Raw genomic sequence first — 18,983 nt, forward strand, 5'->3', positions numbered from 1 at the left:
CCCAGGGGATCCTTTGTTACACTGATGCCCTTTCGAAGCACAAGGAATGTCCTCAGCTGGTGACAGGTCTCCAGCTAGGGTGGATCAGTGCAAGGACTTTGATGTCTGGGAGGAAATAACACTCCTTCCTCCTCCAAGCATCTGCCCAAGCCGCAGGATGTGCTCTGTGCCCAGGCTGGAGGGATGGCTTGCGAGGACAGGGGCAGGGGACTTGGGGACAGGGTGGGAAGGGGAAGACTCTGCCTGGTGTTGGGTGGGAGCAAGCTCAAGGCACAGCAGTGGGTGACAGGAGCCATTTTCCATGTGCAGGCTCCAGCCCCTCCTCTGCCTCACAGCTCCTGCTTGGGCACAGCACCAGTGGGTGAGGATGAGGGTGGCTGGAAGAAGCCCTTGGGTTTGGGACAGAGTGGCCACCCCCAGTACCCTGACCCCCAGCACCCACAGACTCCTCTGTGCCCTGCATTAGCTGCCTCCTGCATTCACTGCTCAAGCAGGGATGTGCCAGCACTTGTAACCCTGCACCAGCCTGGGCTCCATGAGGTTTGCCAGGGGGCCACGGTTTAGTGGGGGCATTGACACAGGCACCCATCAGCCTGATGGCTTCAATGGGGCCTTGCCTCAGCGAGGGGCTGGACTGAGCCTGCTGCCTCCCCCTGCTCCCCACTGGGCAGTGGGTATCTCTTACAGCCTGCACTGCGCATCCTGCCTGGCTCTGCCACAATCCCCAGGGACATCTCCAGCCATCCTCCATCCCCACATTGGGAAGCTGAGATGTGAACGTGCTCCTCCAGCTCTGTTCCCCTCCCTGGCTGTGTGTGCCTGGGTGCATATATGTATTCATATGTGCATGTTGGTGTGCGTGAGTCTCGGTGGCGCGGGTGTTCATGCAATTTGTGTGTGTGTTTGTACCGATGTAACAGATCCGTGCACACCTTTTGCATGTGCATGGGCGTGTTTGAGGTGCGTGTGGGGATTGTACCTGCCTGTTTGCCCACCTGATGGCCCCAGACGGGGGGAATGGGGCTGGCTGGCTGGGCTCACACAAGGAGGATAGAGGGGACCCATCACAGGGCACCCAGAGGACACAGAGCACCCAGCAGCACTGCAGGTTCAGTTTGCTCCCTTGTGTGTGCTGAGCATGACCCATGCAGGCAGGAGGGAGGAGTGTGCTGTGCTTGTGTGTGTAGGCATGCAGGCACAGCATGCACCGCATGTGTGCCCACAGCTCCCTGTGTGTGTGTGCATGCTGTGTCTGTGCGCCTGTGTCTCTTGTGTGTGTGCAGTGGGTGTACTGGTGTGTCAAATTCACGCTTTGTGTGGTGCTGTGTGTGATGGCGGTGTGCAGCCGTGATGCACAGTCATTTGAGTGTGTGTCCTGGGGGTGTGTGCAGGTACATGTGTGTGCACACAGTGGGGTGTGTTTGTGTGTTGTGTGTGTACCTAGTGCAGTGTGTGTTCATATGTGCGCACGGATGCATGTCTGCATGTGGCATAGCATGTGTGCATCAGTGTGTTTGCACACTGGTATGAGTGTAGACACAAAATACACGTGTGCACATGGCATGTGTATGTACATGCAGAGCAGCCTGTGGCCGTTCTGACAGTGACACGTATGTGTGTGCACGTGTGGAGGTCCCCATGCCCACATGCTGTGAGCATCCATGCTGTGAGCATCCATGCTGTGAGCATCCACAGGCTCATACAGCCCTGTGTGCATCATGCATGTCTGTGGTGCATGTGTGCATGCATGTTGCTTTCTGCATGCGTGATCCAGGTGTGAGAGCCTGTGTGCACCCCGGGGTGTGTGTGAGTGTCCATGTGTGCCCGAGGAGGCATGTTTGAGCCTATCTGTGCCCGGGGTGTGTATGTAAGTGCCCCTGTGCCCCCCGGGATGTGTGCGGGTGCCTTTGCGGGAGGTGCAGCCCGGCCGCGCTTACATAAAGGCTGCAATGCGGGCAGCGGCACCCCGGGGCAGGACCCCGCTTATCGCGGCTCTGCCCGCCCGGACCCAAGGGGGAGAACCCGGGGCGGGGGAGAACCGGAGTCGCTTCGGCTCCGGGGATGGGGCGGGGGTGCCCGGCGGCGGCGGCGGTGGCGGTGGTGGAGGGGGCAGTCGCCGTCCCGGGGTACCTGGCTGGAGATGAGGTCCTCGCAAACGGAAAGGGCCATCTGGATGGCGTTGGGCTTGTGCGTGACCGAGGTGGCGTTGAGCTGGAGCTTCCATGTGCCGTGCCGCTTGTTGGCCTGGTTCACCGCCTCGCGGAAGATCTGCTCGTGCTTCTTGGTGCTCAGCACCGCGCCGATGTTGACGATCTTGGGGTCGCAGCCTGCGCGGGCGAAGGAGGACGAGAAGAGCAGGGCGAGCAGCAGCAGCCGCATGGTGCTCATCCACGGCCGGCCCGGACCGACCGGGCCCCCCTCGCCAGCGCCCCCCGGCTCAGGTGCCGCCCGCCCGGCTCAGCGTGGCCGCGGGGCCCGGCCCGGCCCTGCCCGGCTCGGCTCGGCTCAGCGCCGCTCCGCCGGGCGCTCTCCGTGGTGCTGAACCGCCCGCGCTCTGCGCCCGCCCCGCCCCGCCCGCCCCCGGCCCCTCTGCCGCAGCGCCCGCCCCGGCCCCGGGGGAGACGGGAGGAACCTGGGACCTCCCCTGCTCCCATCACCCCCCCATCACCAACAACCCCCCCTCCATCACTACCACTCCCCATCGACCCCCACAGCCCCCCACATCACCACCCCCCCCATCACCACCACCTTCCCGACACCATCGCCCCTCCGCACTATCACCAACCTTACCCTCCCCACCGCCCGCCCATCACCACCCCCGACCTCCGCCACCACCATCACCCCCACACACACCACCAGCCCCCGGCACCATCAACCACCATACCCTCTACCTCATTTTACCTCCTCTCAACTCCCACCACCTCCTCCCTCCGACCTTCCCACCACCACTACCCCTCTCACCACCCCCTAACCCCGGCGCTGAGGCAGAGCCTCCTGGAGCACACTGATTGATCCATGGGGTTCTGCTGTGCCCCGTGCTGGACACTCCCCGGACCAGTGTTGGGGGGGCACACAGGTCTGGGGTCTGGCTCCTGCCCAGGAAGGGGTTTAGGGTGCAGGGGGGCAGAGCTTGCCTGGGGCTGCGCCTCCAGCCGTAATGGAGTGTGCTCCATCCTTCCCACCCTCACTGCCCATTCCCAGGCTGAGTGCCCCTCTTGCCTTGGGAGGCATAATCACACTGGACACAATGACACCAGACATAATGACACTGGACTGGGGTAGAACAGGGTCTTCAGGATTTGTCCTCCAGAGCAAATAGTCCAGTCGTGCAGCATCTCTGAACAACCTGGCCTGGCTGGGGAGTCAGAGCTGCTTGTAGTATGGATGCTGCTGGGGTCTGTGTTCATTCTAAGTGCTGGAGAAACCCCCCTTGGCCAACACAACTCTTGGGCAGAGATGTTAAGCAGATGCTCAGGCTGGTTGCTTGGCTTCACTTTGTCCCTCCACACAGAGCCACTGCTCCTCCAGACATGAGCTCACAGGGCAACCAGCCATTTTCCTCCACTACATTCACCACATAACTCCTGGATATGACCATAAGATTTGTCTGCTGAGGAGATTTCTTGGGTTTCTCTTTATCTACCTGCTCTTGGGTTATCATTAGCCTCCCCAAAGGGAATGGAGGCATGGCAGCTAGAGGCCAACATCCTGCTCCATGGCTGAATGGGGTTGAATTCCACTCCCATACCGTGTCTCTCCCATTCCAGGGCCAGAGGGGAGAGGCAGCCAGAACCCGCTGCCCCCCAGATCCAAACAAAAGGACCGGAGGGCTCTCAGCTAGCACAGGATGTGGCTTTGACACTGTGGGACTGATGCCACCAGCAAGCACATGAGGACAGCAGGCTGAGCGCTGCAGGGGAAGCATCCCAGAGGTATTTTCACACCAGCCATTTCTGGGGTGCTGCCGCTGCCAACGTGAGCTGAAGCAGAATTATCCCCCCCCCCGCAACACAAATTTTCTCCCTGGCACCGCTGAAGTGCAGGTTGCCATGGAAACCACTTCGCCTGTGTCCCACGTTGCCCACATGCACTTGGAAGAAGCTGCAGAAGCAAAATGGCTGTTGTGCAGTGCCGCAGGAGCTCAGCATGCGAGGGCTTCTGCTCTGCACAGCACCCTTCCAGCTCCTGGATCCCTCAAGGAAGCTGCGGACAATTACTTGGGAAAGCCATGAAACCCATGGAGGTTGTGACAGAAGGGAAATGGCCCCACCTCACCTTAACTCTTGCAGTGCTCTGCCTGGAGCTCTGCACCCATTGTGCCGTGCTCTCAGCACAGACTTCCAGCACGCTTCACCCTTCACAGTGTCATTGTGTCGCTCCCACTCTGCCAGGGATGGAGGTGAGGGCTTTGCTGTGCTCATGTGGTGTGGTCCTGTCCATCCTGAGGGGCCCAGATGCTGTCTTGGAGGAGCAAAGGATGCGCATCGAAGAGAGCTGCATTCATACCCTTAGACTGCACATACTCAACTTCATCCCCTCCTCTGCCTCCGAGCTGCATTTGCAGTAGGTTGCTTGGGGAGAAATTGTTTTGCAGTGGACTATACAGACCTGGACCCTGATGGGTATGATGGCAGTTGGATAACAAAGGCAAGACCTGCCCACAGCAGGGGACTTAGCAGAGAAGATGAAGGAAAGAGGCAGGCTTTGAGATACTTTTTGGCTTGCTCATGTCAGAGCAGAAAAGGTCTTTCCTCCTGATTAGCTGCAGTTCCCTGTAGGAAGAGTAAGGAATGCAGTTTGGCATTGGTTTGGCACAAGAACTTAACACAGTTAACAATTAGCATGCCCTAGTGTGATGCTGCTCTTTATGTCGGATGCTTCTTAGATGCAGAGGAGTTGGACAAGAGAATGAGATGGATGTTTGTGTGCAGTCCTGCTGCCTGTGAACAGTGTAATTCCTCCCATGGCCAAAGTCAGTGTAAACCCCAGAGAGTTGAGGGAAGCAGCACTGAACCCAGCTGGAATTTTCACCTGCCTTGGGGTAAGGGAGGAGTCCCATGGGTGGAAAGGATAATACGGAATTTCACAAAAGAGGAAATCAAGCACTGGGAATTTGCAATTTGTGCCAGTCATCATGGAGCTGCCAAACAAACTAAATTCTTCCTTTGAGAAAGTTCATCAGATCCCAAGTTGGAAGGGACCTTAAGCATTATCTGGTCCAGCCTTTCTAGGTCAAGCATGACCTAGCCTAGATGTCCCAGCACTCTGTCTGGTGTTAGGGAATCCACTGCTTCCCTGGGTGGATTATTCCAATGGCTGGTTGTTCTCACTGGGAAAAATTCCCCTCTTACATCTGATTGGAATCTCCCTAGAAGTAACCTGCACCCATCACACCTTGTCTTTTCCATGTGACTCGTTCTAAAAACGGAGTCTCCATCTTCTTTGTAGACACCTTTTAAATACTGGAACATGGTGATGAGGTCTCCCCTGAGCCATAATTTTATGAATTAAAATTCATAAAATGAAATTTATTTCATTTAATTTATAAAAAATGAGAACGTATCAGAGAACCCCAGCCTGGTTTGGGTTGGAAGGGACCTTAAAGCTCCTCCAGCTCCAACCCCTGCCACAGGCAGGGACCCCTTCCACTGGAGCAGCTTGCTCCAAGCCCCTGTGTCCAACCTGGCCTTGAACACTGCCAGGGATGGGGCAGCCACAGCTTCTCTGGGCACCCTGTGCCAGCGCCTCAGCACCCTCACAGGGAAGAGCTTCTGCCTAAGAGCTCAGCTCAGTCTCCCCTCTGGCAGGTTAAAGCCATTCCCCTTGGCCTGTCCCTACAGGCCCTTGCCAAAAGTCTGTCTCCAGATTTCTTGTTGGCACCTTTAGTTATTCTTCTTTCACATCTTCCTTCCATTTGTTTCATAAACAGAGTGCTGAAACATACTTTTAGACAACCAGTACAGAGCCATGTAAGTAAAAGTGAGTGTTGATTCTGCCTTTAGGACAGGCCTGTGGATGCAGTGGAAGCATTAACTGGAAAACTGGTCTCTAATATTGAGCAAGGGGTCAGAGATCATGAATTTCAACACAACAAAGAGGCTGTGCTTCCTTGGAGGTGCCCCTGAGGGGTCAGAGCAGCAGCTGGCAGTGGCTTGAGCCTCTGTGTGAAGCACTGGGGAATTCCAGATGGGAAAGCTGCCCACAGAGCAGGGATCACATCCTTTACAGAGAGGCTGAAAAAGCTGAGAAAAGGTCCCCTGAGACCCTTTGTAGAAAACCTCCTCATGGGCTGCTGCAGAAGAGACGAGGGTGGGTGAAGTCGGAGCCTATCAGGAGTGATGGTGGAGCCTCGGAAAAGCTGTTTCCAGAGTCACTCCCTCGGTTCAAACAGGCTCCAGCACCGCTGGGGTAGGCAGGGTGGTGAATTTGGAAAGCAACCCTCCCCTCCTTTCACCATCCCCATGCCACAGCTGGAGCCTCCTGCACAGTTTCATCACACCTCCTGTTCCTCTTGTTCGGATAACTGGCTACCTCCTGGGGACCCCCATGCCCCGGGTCCCTCTGCAGGAGGAGGAAACCTGCCCTTGGATGCAGGATGGCCTGGGACAGGGGTAGAGGGCGGCACTAAACCCCAGCCTGAGGTTGAGGCGGGCAGTGGGTGACAGACAGCAGGCAGGGACAGGGACGATGGACAAGGATCCACCACCCCCTGGTGACTGATGCAGTGTGTTCCCAACCGCCAGCCCACTCTGGGATGTGATTTGTGGGAGCAGCTGGGATGCAGCAGGAGGATGTCCCTGTCATGGTGTCAGCCATCCAGACTGACAGAACATGGCTGGTGTCTGCAGAGAGGAAAGTGTCCAAAGGCATTATTTTCGTGGTGGGGAAATGCAGGGAGCAATGGGAGGCCAAGGTGAAAGTGTCTGAGCAGCTGCAGTGCCTGAGCTGCTGTTGTTGTACGTTCTGGCCCCATCTCCACCTCTTTTCCAGATGACACCCATCACTGACTGCACTCTCTAAGCTGGTTTTGTGCTCTCCCTAAATGCTTTCCAGCTGACAGGGGCCCAGCCCAACCTATTTTGCAATTCAGATGTGGCTGTTGGAGCCACCAGGCAGCACATCTCACTGCTCCAGCGCTGGTGCACACAGAGCTGCCCTGTTATGGACATCTGTGTTGTCTTTACTCAGCTTTCCCCACAGGGCACAGGATTTGTGCCTCCAAGGGCATTTGCCACCCTCCCAAACACAGTGTGTGTCACCTCTGGAGTCACAGAAAGAAGCTGCAGCAGCATCCAAAGCTGAATGATGAGGATTGAAGTATCTCTCCCCCTCCACTATCAGGTTACTGCATCACTGCATCACCCATGTGCAGGAGCATTCCCACCATCCACCAGCACTTTGCCTATATTCAAGGCAGCTGGATATAGGCTGGGGGAAGTTAAAACAAGACACAAGCAGTTAGTCTGGCTTTTGGATATTGAGAGGTTCCTGAGCAGGCAAGGAGGCTTTCAGGTGACTGGTAAGAGGATGGGATATGCGACATCAATGGCCAGAGGCAAAGATGGCAAGAAACATAAAAACAGCTTCTATGAAATCAGAAGCAGCTGAATGTGCAGAAACACACAGTTGGATGTGCAGTAGCAGTGGGTAGGAATTTCCACTGGAATAATTTTCTAAGGGAAAACCAGCATTCACATATTTGAAAAGCTCCGTAGGGAAAATTTCATTTTGACAAAATTCCAATTTTCTGCTGGAAAACCAGCCAAGAGGTGGCTGAGCTTCAGCTGTCTGCACATAGTATCCCAGGAGATGGGATAGCTTGTCCTCAGGGACCTCCAGCCCCCTGGGACTCCTGCACAGCAGGGGCTGGAAAGAAGCTCAGAAAGTCTGGTCCCTGCTTGGGAGTTTCCTGCAGATCTTCACCTTGGAGGACACTGGAACCTGGGCCCCAGTAACCTGGTGATGCAGTCACCAGTGCAGAGTGGCTGGAGATGGAGCTCTTTGAGGAGAGCAGAGCTGACATCCAGGGCAGCCCCGCTCATTATCAGATGTGGGGGTTGGTGAAATTTGAACAGGCTGGAGGTGTGCTGGAGGGGACAAACTCCCTGGGATACAGGCATACGAGCTTCTCCCAGTGGCCATCTCCCCAGTGCAGAGTCCATGACGGGCTTTAGTGTGAGGCAGAGGTGCCCCCCTGTTGCACCTTATCAAGTGGAGAGTGAGACTTCTGGGCACGTTCAATCTCCTTGAGGTGGTATGAAGGCGAAAAGCAGGAAGGAAAAAGGGGTCAGTGACAAATGAGTGGCTCTTGAGCTTGTAACCCTTCCAGAGACGGGTGTCCTCAAAACCACGACATTGTCTTCACAGTGGTGGGTGCAGAAATGTGCAAAAGTCCTCACCCCTGAAACCTGCCTTTGGGAGGAGGCAGCAAACCCCTCCTTGGCTTTGTGTGCCTGCCCAAGCCTCCTGCCCCCTCCCAGGAGCCCACAACAGTGCTCAGAGCTCCCCTCACACCCTGGGGCCCAGCTCTGAGCTTCCCCAAGCCAGACATGATCTGCCTCTACAGTGAAGGCTGCCCAGGACACTTCAGTTGTCAGCACTTTATTCTGTTGATGGGAAATATTCATGTCTTTGTGAGTGTTTAACTAGCCCCAGGGGCTCCCCAGCCCATGCAGCTCCTATGTGAATGCTTCCAGCTTTGGAAGAACAGAAAAATTAGAGGGCTGCTTTCCAACTTGCCAGATGTGGCTTTCAAAGACACCCAACATGATAAATGAGAATCAAACAGCTTCGGGAGGAGCTTTGGAGGATGCTGAAGAAGCCAAAGCCAGAGCTGGCCCAGTTTTGTCAATGCAGCGTGTAGGGGCAGGAGCTGAGTGGCACCAGAGCTTTTGCTGCCCTTGATGTACTTCACCCCAGGAGCCAGCTGGCAGGTCGGAGCATGGAGCTGGGTGTGCTCCAGCACTCATCAGAACAGGTAATTGGTGGTTAGGGCTCAAACAGAAAATCCAGAGCATAGGAATGTGACAGCAAACCTGTGCCCTCCTGTCATGTGTGACTGATACTTGCCAGAAAAAACCCAAAACCTTGCTCCTGAGGACAGATAGAAAGATCAATTGCACAGTATCTATTATGAAACCAGCCTAAAAAAGAATGGAAACATGATGAAACAAGGCTAAATGGCCCTGGTTCTGATGAGTGCACTGTTTTTCTCTCCTTCCCTACAGGTATCTATAATGTTACTTGCAAGTCAGCACATCTGAAAAGCAAGACACAGTTTCAAGGCGGGCTTCCTGGAAAGAAGCATACAGGGAGAGTTATCTAGCAAAAAATGTCATTGAGGTAGTTGTGGCCAGCAACCCAGCTCTACAAGGCTTCCTGCAGTCCTGTGGATTGCCTTTTACTTCCCATCCCAGTCACCATGACAAGTCCCAGAAGTGCTAGAATGCTCCAGCCTTCTCCTTCACCTGTTTTCCTACAACCTTTGTGTTTTCCGCCTCTTGAAGCAGATGAACCCTCTCTACCATGAGCACTGCTCCTCTATGTGTCAAACCTGGGGAGAGAAGCATTTCAGCCTTAGGTAGTTAGCTCAGCAAACTCAGAAGCATTAGAAATTGGGGGTACCTATAGCCACTGCTTCAAACCCCAAACAAATGCTTTAGTGTAGCACAGGTTGTGATGTACCAGCCAAGGAAGAAGTCTACCAGCAGAAGCTACAGTTACCTCATCAATGCTTAATTATCCTCACTTTACACAACTTATGAGAACATATCCTGCTTCATGCACTCTTGGTTCCTCCTTTTCTCTTTCCCAGCTGCCTTGGGAGGGTTCCCTGTAGGTCATTGCCCAGCTTTGCCCGAAAGAGGACAGCTCCTGCTTTCAACACTAGCGCATCTGCCTACCCTGGGAAGAGTGGAGCTCAGCCCCAAGGGCAGCACCAGCCCCACTGCCTTCCAAGGAGGGACAAGAGCTGAGACCCGAGGCCAGCACCAGCCCCGATGCCTGCAGGGGGACAGGATTTGAGCCTCGAGGTCAGCATCAAGCCCAGTGCCTGTATGAGGGGGAACAGGAGCTGAGCCCTGAGGCCAGCACCAGCCCCGCTGCCTCCTTGGGGGGAAACAAGGGGCTCAGCTCCTGTGCCACCCCTTGCAGGCAGCGTGTCTGCTGCTGGCCTCGTGGTTCAGCTCCTGTCCCCCTGTGCAGGCAGCGGGGCAGGTGCTGGCCTCGGGGCTCAGATCCTGTCCTTACTGGGCAGGCAGCGGGGCAGGTGCTGGCCTCAGGGTTCAGCTCTTGTATCAGGTCCGGAGCTGACCTCAGGGCTAAGATCCTGTCCCCAGCTGTGCAGGCAGCAGGGCTGCTGCTGGTCTTGGGGCTCAGCTGCTGTCCTGTGCCATGCAGGAATCGGGGATGGTGCTGACCTCGGGGCTCAGATCCTGTCCTGCCCCATGCAGGCATCAGGGCTGGTGCTGTCCCTGGAGCTCAGCTCTTGTCCTCCTGTGCAGGCAGCGGGGCTGGTGCTGGCCTTGGGTCTCAGCTCCTGTCCTCATGGGCCTGCATTAGGGCTGGTGCTGGCTTCGGGGATCACATCCCGTCCAGTGCCCTGCTGGCAGCGGGGCTGGTGCTGGCCTTGGGGCTCAGACACTGTGCCTCTCTTGGACAGGCAGCTGGGCTGGTGCTGGCCTCGGGGCTCAGCTCCCGTCCTCCCCTGTGCCAGCAGCAAGGCTGGTGCTGGCCTTGGGGCTCAGCTCCTGTTCCCCTCTGCAGGCAGTGGGATTGGTGCTGGCCTCGGAACTCAGCTGCTGTCCCCTCGGGCAGGCAACTGGGCCTGTGCTAGGCTCGGGGCTCAGCTCCAGTACTGGTCTGTGCAGGCAGTGGGGCTGGTGCCAGCCTCAGGGCTCAGCTCCTGTCCCTCCTATGCAGGCAGCTTGGCTGGTGCTGGTCTGGAGGCTCAGCTCCTGTCCCCCTGTGCAGGCAGTGGGGCTGGTGCTGGTCTCAGGGCTCAGCTCCTGTCCCCAAGCTTGCAGGTATTGGGGCTGGTGCTTGCCTCGTTGTTGAGCTCTTGGCCTCTCTGCTCATGTAGCAGTGCTGGAGCTGAAGTCAGGGAGGGGTGAGTTCCCCACTGCTAGTGCTGATCCAAGCATATATGTTCACACGCACACACCCCCCCGTTCTATCATTTCTTTGTCCATGGACCTTCGGTATAAATTTGTTGAATTCATTCGGTCCATCATGTGAGGCTCCATCTCTTATAGCAGTACTGCAGGGCAGGAGGGTGGTGTGTAGTGGTAGCCCCGCTGCTGGCCTCAGGGCTCAGCTCCTGTTCCCCTGGCAAGCACAGCACTTGGTGCTGGTCTCAGCTCTGCACTGGCCTCTCCCTTTGCAGGCAGAGCAGTTGGTTCTCCTCACGACGTTGCCCTCCTGTCTCTCTGGGCAGTCCCTGCAGCTGGTGCTGGCCACAGCGCTGCCCTCCTGCCTCCTGCTGAACTCAGTGAAGCACTCTACGCCTCCTCGGCTGCCCCGCAACACACTGGCAGCACAGGAGCCCTCTCGGACCAGGAGGCGCTGGGCTTTGTACCTGCACTGTTTCCCAGTGCCCTCAGTGAGTCCATGTGGCTCTGCAGGTCAGGCCGCAGCACCATGACCTGGACTCCTCCATTGAGCCCACAGACAGGCAGCGCATCCAGGATCAGGCTTGTCAGCATCAACGCCTTGAAACTTTCCATGTCAGAGAAGCGCTCCAGCTCCTGGGACAGCCAAGGCTGCAGCAACCGGGGGAGCTGTGGGTGCCTCTGGAGCAGGGACCCCCAGGCAGAGGTCGGGAAGCCCCCACGAACCCTGGAGCCACCGTGCGGGTTGGTGCACCCGGGTGATGCTGGCACTGCCAGTGCCCAAGGTCCTTCCTTAACGAGCAGGTCCCTCCGTAACGAGCCTGGTGCTGGCCTACACTCAGCTCCTGTCCAACTCCGTGCAGGCAGCGGGGCTGGTGCTGGCCTCAGGACTCAGCTCCTGTACTCCCTGTGCAGGCAGCGGGGCTGGTGCTGGCCTCGGGGCTCAGATCCTGTCCATCCCAGGCAGGCAGCGGGTCCAGAGCTTGCCTCTGGGCTCAGATCCTGTTCCCTGCCATACAGGCAGCTTCGCTGGTGCTGACCTTGAAGCACAGCTCCTGTCTCCCTGGGCAGGCAGCGGGTCCTCGTGCTGGCCTCGGGGATCAGATCCTGTCCCATGCCATGCAGGCAGCAGGGCTGATGCTTGTCTCAGGGCTCAGCTCCTGTGCCCCCCTTGCAGGCAGAGGCGCTGGTGCTGGCCTCGGGGCTCAGCTCCAATCCCCCTGGGCAGGCAGTGGGGCTGGTGCTGTCCTCGGGCTCAGATCCTGCTCCCTCCATGCAGGCAGCGTGACTGGTGCCGGTCTCGGGGCTCAGCTCCTGTAACCCTGGGTAGGCACTGGGGCTGCTGGTGGCGTCGGGCTCAGCTCCTGTCCCCCTGTGCAGGCAGCAGGGCTGCTGCTGGCCCCAGGGCTAAGCCCCTGTCCCTCCCACCCCATGCAGGCAGCGGGGCTGGTGCTGGCAGCGAGGCCCAGCTCCAGTCCCCCCCGTACAGGCAGCAGGGCTGGTGCTGGTCTCAAGGCTCAGCTTTTGTTCCCTCCTGGGCAGGCAGCGAGTCCAGAGCTGGCCTCTGGGCTTAGCTCCTGTCCTTACTGGGGAGGCAGAGGGGCTGGTTCTGACCTTGGGGTTCAGCTCCTGTCCCAACTGGGCAGGGAGCCGGGCTGGTGGTGGCCTCCGGGATCAGATACTGCTTCCCCCTGCCCAGGCAGTTGGTCTGCTGCTGGTCTCGGGGTTCAGCTCGTTCAGCTGCCCCATGGAGGCAGCGGCGCTGGTGCTGGCCTCAGGGCTCAGCTCCTGTCCTCCTGGACAGGCAACAGCGCTGGTGCTGGCCACGCGGCTCAGCTCCACTTGCCCTGGGCAGGCAGGGCGCCTAGTGCTGGCCTTGGGGCTCAGCTCCTGTCCCCCGCCTGGGCAGGCAGCAGGGCTGGTGCTGGACTCGGGGCTCAGATCCAGTCTCATCTGAGCAGGCAGAAGGGCTTGTACTGGCCTTTGGGCTCAGCTCCTGTCCCAGCTGGGCACACAGGGGCTGGTGCTGTCGTCGGGGCTCAGCTCCTGTCCCCCATGGGTAGGCATCGGGGCTGGTGCTGGCCTTGCCTGCACGGGGGGGGGGGGACGACAGGAGGTGTGCCCCGAGGCCAGCACCATCCCATTGCCTGCATTTGGTGGGGACAGGAGCTGTGTCGGGAGACCAGCACCATCCCCACTGCCTGCCCAGCAGTCAGGAGCTGAGCCCTGATACCAGCACCAGCCCCACTGCCTGCCCAGGGGGACAGGATCTGAGCCTCGAGGCCAGTACCAGCCCTGCTGCAAGCCCAGAGGGACAGGAGCTGAGCCCTGAGACCAGGACCAGCCCCGCTGCCTGTACTGGGAGGGAGAGGAGCTGAGCCCCAAGACCACCACCAGCCCTCTGCCTGCCTGCAGTTACTTCTCCATCTGCAGCAGCCCCATCCAGCACTGCTGCCGCAGTAGTTGCAGACTCACTCCCGGGCACCTCAAGCACTTCCCTGTCTGGTTGGGTCCAGACCATCCCGGCTTTTTCCCGTCTCCCACCCCAGGCAGCAGGAGGATTCACTGCAGGAGTCAGGGGAGGCTGTGGCTGAGCCTCTGTTCCCAATGGGCAGAGGCTGCCCATGGTAGGGCCCGGTGCCCTCGGAAGCAGGCCAGCAGATCCCAGGACTCCTGCACACAAGCCAAGAAGCTGCCCTGCTGGTGATGCTCGAGATGGCCAAAGGATCCGGCCCAGCAGCAGACTCTTGGGACCAGAAGGCTCTGCTCTGCACCCAGAAACCGTCCTCAAACTCCTGAGCACGACAGAAAGCATCTGGCATTGCTACGCTCTCCATGCTTCCTTTTCTTACCTGTCCTGCTGCTTGCCTCAACTTTCCCTCCCAGTTCTGTTGGGCCCCGATGCCTTTGGTGTCAGTCTGGAAGGAGAGGGGATGAAATCCACAGCCTTGGGCCATGGTCTCCCTCCAGCCCCTCAGAGGCATAGGGCAGGATTGTACCAATCCCTTACATCAAGACATAATGCTGACCCTCTGCTTCAGTACTGAAATCACTGTTGCTTTTTGGGGTTCTCCTCACTCAGCTGAAGCAAACTGAGACAGGCTGTCCACCTTTCAGGCACTGAGAGCTGCTCTAAGGGTCGGCCTGGCTCCAGAGCAGAGCTGCTCCAGCCCCCGGAGCATCTCCATGCCCTTCCCTTCACTTGCCAGAATTGCGGCTCTCTTTCTTCCCCTGTTCAGACAGGACTCGCAGCCTGCCCCTCTGCAAAGGATGTCTGTTTACTCCCAACTGTTGTATCCAGTCTCCTGCATCATTACACTGGCGTTCTTCCCCTACAACAGGTTTCCAATAGGTTATGTAAATATTTACCCAAACCTTTCACGCGAGGCCTTCAAGAAGTTCACCCTGTCTGAACTTGCCCTTTCAGTTGCTCCTTTTGCTTCAGCCACAGTCCCATGTCTGTGTGCTTCTCAGTTCTCAATTACTCAGCTCTATAGTGGGTATCTTGGGTTGCTGCTTCTCGTAGAAATTTCTGACTACATCTCCATGCCAGGTGGCTTTCTTATGGTTAGCTCTTGAACCTGTGCAATTCTTCACACTAAATCAAGCGTTACTTCTCTGCGTTGCTTTTCCAGCCAGCTGGCATGCCCCAACAGCCCAGCCTTGGCTTTGCCCTAGTTTATCCTCTCTGGAGTAAGTTCTTCCCTGTGAGGGTGCTGAGGCGCTGGCCCAGGGTGCCCAGAGAAGCTGTGGCTGCCCCATCCCTGGCAGTGTTCAAGGCCAGGTTGGACACAGGGGCTTGGAGCAAGCTGCTCTAGTGGAAGGTGTCCCTGCCCGGGGCAGGGGTTGGAGCTGGATGAGCCAAACCAGTCTGGGATTCTATGATCATTTTTCCCTATGTGCAAGTGGAGTTCCCTTTGCTGCAGCTTGTGCTCGTTGCCGTTTCACTGTGTATAGAAGAGCCCTGCACTCTGCACCCCCGAGGTAACTGCCCCAGGAGGCTGCAGCTGGACTCCCTCATTCAGCCCTCTTATTCCGCATGGAGCAACCGCCTCCTTCCGCCCCTCCGCTCCCCGGGGCCGAGCAGCGCGTCCCCTCCGGGTGTTCCCGGCTGCATTCCAGGGGAGACCCCGTGTGGGGTGTCGGCTGTGTCCCCGCCCCCCCTCTCCCGTGGGGCACCTCCCCGGCTTCTCTATAAGGGGTGGCGGCGGCGGGACAGGCTGCGCTATGGGGAGCGGGTGGTGCGGTGCGGCGCTGCTGGCTGCGGAGCCGGGGCGAGAGGCGCTGCTCTTCCTCCTCTTCCTCCTCCTCCTCCTCGTTGTGCTGCTGCTGCAGGGCTGCTGCCGGCCGCTGTCGCTGCGGCGCGGCCCCGGGCGGGTGGGGTACGTGCCATGCCCCGGGCTGAACAGCGCTCGCCGCGCCCGCCGCCCCGGCGCTCCCCCGCCGCCCTTCCCCAACGGCTGGTACCGGCTGCTCGACTCAGCGCAGCTGCCCCGCGGCGCCGCCCGCAGCCTCGCCCTGCTCGGTGAGTGCCCGGCACCGCATCACCCCCGGGGCGGGGGGGTCAGGACCTGGGCGGAGTGCGGGTACAGCACACACCCCCCGGGAATGGGGCTGGGGCACCGGGCATCCCTGCCTGGGCACGGGGCAGCCAGCGCAGCGCTGGCACATCCCGCCCAGCCGGTGTCCGCACCGGGACATCCCTGCCAGGGCATCAGGGCATGTACCCGGGCGTCCCTGCTCTGGCATTCCTGCTGGGGAGCTGGGACATCCCTGGCCAGACACCCCCACTGGGGCACTGGTACATCCTCACATGGGTATCCTCGCCAGGGCACTGGAGCAACCTAGCCTAAGCGTCCTGCTGGAGCCCTGGGGCGTTCGAGCCAACACTGCAGTGTCCCTGCCTGGAGTCTGTGTGCAGGGCATCCCTGCCAGGACAGCCCTGCCTGCGGGCTCTCCTGTGGCAGTGCTACAACTCTGCTTGAGCATCCCTCTCAGGGCAGCCCAGCCAGCACCAATGTAAGAGCACCAAGAGTGTCACAGCCTGGGCCTTTTCAGGGGCACTGATTATCCCAGTGGGGCGCTGGGGACATCACGGCACAGGGTCCTCAAGAGTGTGCAGGGCTTCCCTCTCTTGGCTCCTTGCTGGCACACCAGAGCATTTCACTACCTCCCCAGGCAACACTGTCTGCAGCTCCCCATGACCTGGAGAGATCGGAATGGAGCCTCAGGCACATGCAGGTACTATGTTTGTCCAGGGTCCTTTTGCCTTGAAGATGATTTTGGACTTGTGCGAGTGCCTTCCTCATCACAAGGGATGTTTTTTCTATTTTCAAGAGCCATCCTCTTCTGTGAAGTTGTTTGAGTTTGGGTTGGGTCTTCTTTTGGTGTAATGGGACCTGTGTAATCCCATATACACATCCTAAAGAGCTTCCTGCAGCCTGGCTGTTGGGACTGCCTTAGTTGTCTGCCTGAAGTCTGGTTCCTGGCACCCAGTTACGTGAAATGCGCAGGTAAAATCATTTGTGATGGCAGAGTGGCAATAGCGTACTGGTGCCAGGAAGATTATCAGTAAATACAACAGTTTAACAGCCTGTAGCCTCCAGGTTTGTGGGTGTCTAAGTTTTTTGAGTCTCTGAGCACAGCCTGGGAACGCAACTCTGCTCCAGAGGCAGTGAGCTAGGGGAGATGAGAGAATAAATCCCACTTGACTCAGTCCCTGCAAGACTCATCCTTTGGAATGAAGCACCTTCCAAAGCATGGCGCTGAGCACGCAAGAAAGCCTCATTCTCTCCTGATGTTGTGCAAGTAGGGTGAGAACTGCTCTGATCCATGGTGCACTGGGTGCTTGCTGTGGGGAATCTGCTTGGACCCCAGCAAGGCTCCTATGCTGAAGCAGGTCCTCTGAGCTGCTGCCTCCCAAGGCTCTATGTTTCCAACCAAGTGCCCACAACTGCCCAAGGTGGCCTTGGGGCACTTTATGTCCTATTCTTTCTACAATTGCTGCTTATTTTCCATAAAATAAATAGCCTAATTTAATAAGAAACCATCAGTATGAGCCTGTTAATGCTCTAACGTTCACCTGCAACAGAATTTTCACTGTACCTTAGGCCAGGATGCTGTCCTCCCAAGTGGAGACACATCAGATTTGAGGCACAGTCAGAGCAAAGATCAGCATCTCCTCTGGCTCTGCTGGCTCCAGAGTGCAAAGGCTGGAGGCAAAAGCAGCACTCACTCAGGAGCCCAGGGTGAGGTTCTTGGACAGCCCAGCAGTGTGGCCAGACCCTTGCTCATGAGCACTGCTTCAGATCTTCAAGGCAGAAGAGCTCCAGCCTGCATGCACGAAGGAAAGGTCCAGAGGTGGGACCTTCTTGGGGTAAAATCATCTTAAAACTGGTGGGTGAAGCACAAGGCTGAACTGATGCTTCTTGGTGCCCTGCTGCAAGTGCTGTAGCTGCAGTGCTCTGGTCTGTCCCATCCAAAGCTGCTCCTCTATGTTTCCACACTGCTGCTACTCCTGGTGAACGTGTAACACAGGCAGAAACCTTTTCCCTGCCTTTCCCCTCAGGTCAGGTAGAGAGGCATGTTAGAGATTGAACAAAATGCTGATGCTTCAGAATGAATCCCTATTACCTGGGGCAGGGGGAAGGACCAGCACCTCGGGTGCCTCCACTCCCTTGTGCCTGCTGCCAGCAGATGTGTGGAGCCTTCCAGAAAGCCTGCAGGGATAACAGAGCCAGGTGTCCTGGTAAGGAGGGATCTCCAGGCACTGGAGAACAGCTCATTTGTGCCAGGTATCAGAAATAGTCCTTCTAAAAAGAAAGGCTGGAAAGATTGCAGGGTTTCCTTTTCTTTGCCCAGACCACAGAACTTCAGTCAAGGAAGTTGATTCCTTGACTGGAAATTGGAAAGGAAAGTGGTTGTGGGTGGGATAGCTCCCAGTGTCACTTGTCAGCAGTGTGGCTGCATAGGAAAACACAGACAGAACTTGGCTCCCAGAGTTTAGTTTGCTCTTATTTCTCACTAGCTGAGCTGTAAGTTACAGCAACTGCTATATGGAGCAGATTTCAGAAGCTATGAAATCTGAATACTTACGTGAAGCACAGTATGGAAGAGAGGACCTGGCCTTCAACTGAGTGGCCACGTGTGTGAACAGCCCCCAAGTACTTCTGAGCTCCCAGACCAGCCGTGTCCCCTTCCAAGGAAGACAAGGCTTGTGGGGACACTGAAGCAGGTCTGGCTTTGCCTTCAGACCAGGTCACCAATGAGCAGCCTCTCTCCTTGGAGCTGCTGGCAGGGCTGTAGGTGCTGGCAGGGCTGCAGGGCTGCAGCACCCCCAGAGCAGCAGTGTGCCAGGCCAGGAAAGAGTCTGGCACCTCCTCAGTCCCCTGCAGGAAGAGCATTCCTTTAGGTGATCCTGCGGCATGTCATCCAGCTGTGGTTGCCTTGCACAGCTGGCTGAAGCAGTGCCATGGCCAGACCTATAGCTCCAGCCCAGCTACTGGCAGTGCTGCCCTGGGATGGAGGGGAAGAAGGTGATCCCAGTACTGAGCAGGGACAGGTCCCAGCCTGGCAAAGCTCACCAAGCACAAGGAATCAGACCCAGTGATGGAGAAAACAAGTCTGAGTGCTGGGGCAATGCAGGCCCAGCTTCTCCAGCACCAACCCTCCACTCCCTGCATGAAACAGGGGCTCCCTGTGTACCACCACAAAACTCCCTTTTCCCAAGATGTCCGTGCTCTGGGTCCCAGAACCCTGCAGCCGCTGCCCGAGGAAGGGATTTGCTGCTGAGCTGAGGTGTGGATGGCTCTTGGGGTTCAAGAGCAAACAGGTGAAGGGCTTCTCCTTCCAGCTACCATTCCCAGTGAACCCTGA

The 18,983-nt window shown here is 57.6% G+C and overlaps 2 protein-coding genes across 6 annotated transcripts in view; one reads left to right on the forward strand and one right to left on the reverse strand.

Moving 5' to 3' along the window:
• The window catches only part of GRIN1 (glutamate ionotropic receptor NMDA type subunit 1), a gene marked incomplete at both ends in the record, with an annotated part of 37,439 nt that extends 35,051 nt beyond the window's left edge, over positions 1-2,388 (reverse strand). For all 5 annotated transcript variants that reach the window (XM_080630824.1, XM_080630823.1, XM_080630822.1 and 2 more), the window contains one exon: positions 2,131-2,388. In XM_080630824.1, coding sequence (XP_080486950.1) covers positions 2,131-2,388 — 258 coding nt within the window. The remainder of the gene's footprint in view (positions 1-2,130) is intronic.
• Positions 2,389-15,335: 12,947 nt separating this feature from the next.
• Positions 15,336-18,983, forward strand: part of LOC308227876 (cholesterol 7-desaturase nvd-like) — a gene marked incomplete at both ends in the record, with an annotated part of 13,617 nt that continues 9,969 nt past the window's right edge. Inside the window, 1 exon segment of the mRNA XM_080630772.1 lies at positions 15,336-15,633. Within this exon segment, the coding sequence (XP_080486898.1) occupies positions 15,336-15,633 (298 nt within the window).

The sequence above is a fragment of the Psittacula echo genome (assembly GCF_963264785.1).
Source record: "Psittacula echo genome assembly, chromosome: 16".
In the NCBI taxonomy this organism is placed as follows: domain Eukaryota; kingdom Metazoa; phylum Chordata; class Aves; order Psittaciformes; family Psittacidae; genus Psittacula; species Psittacula echo.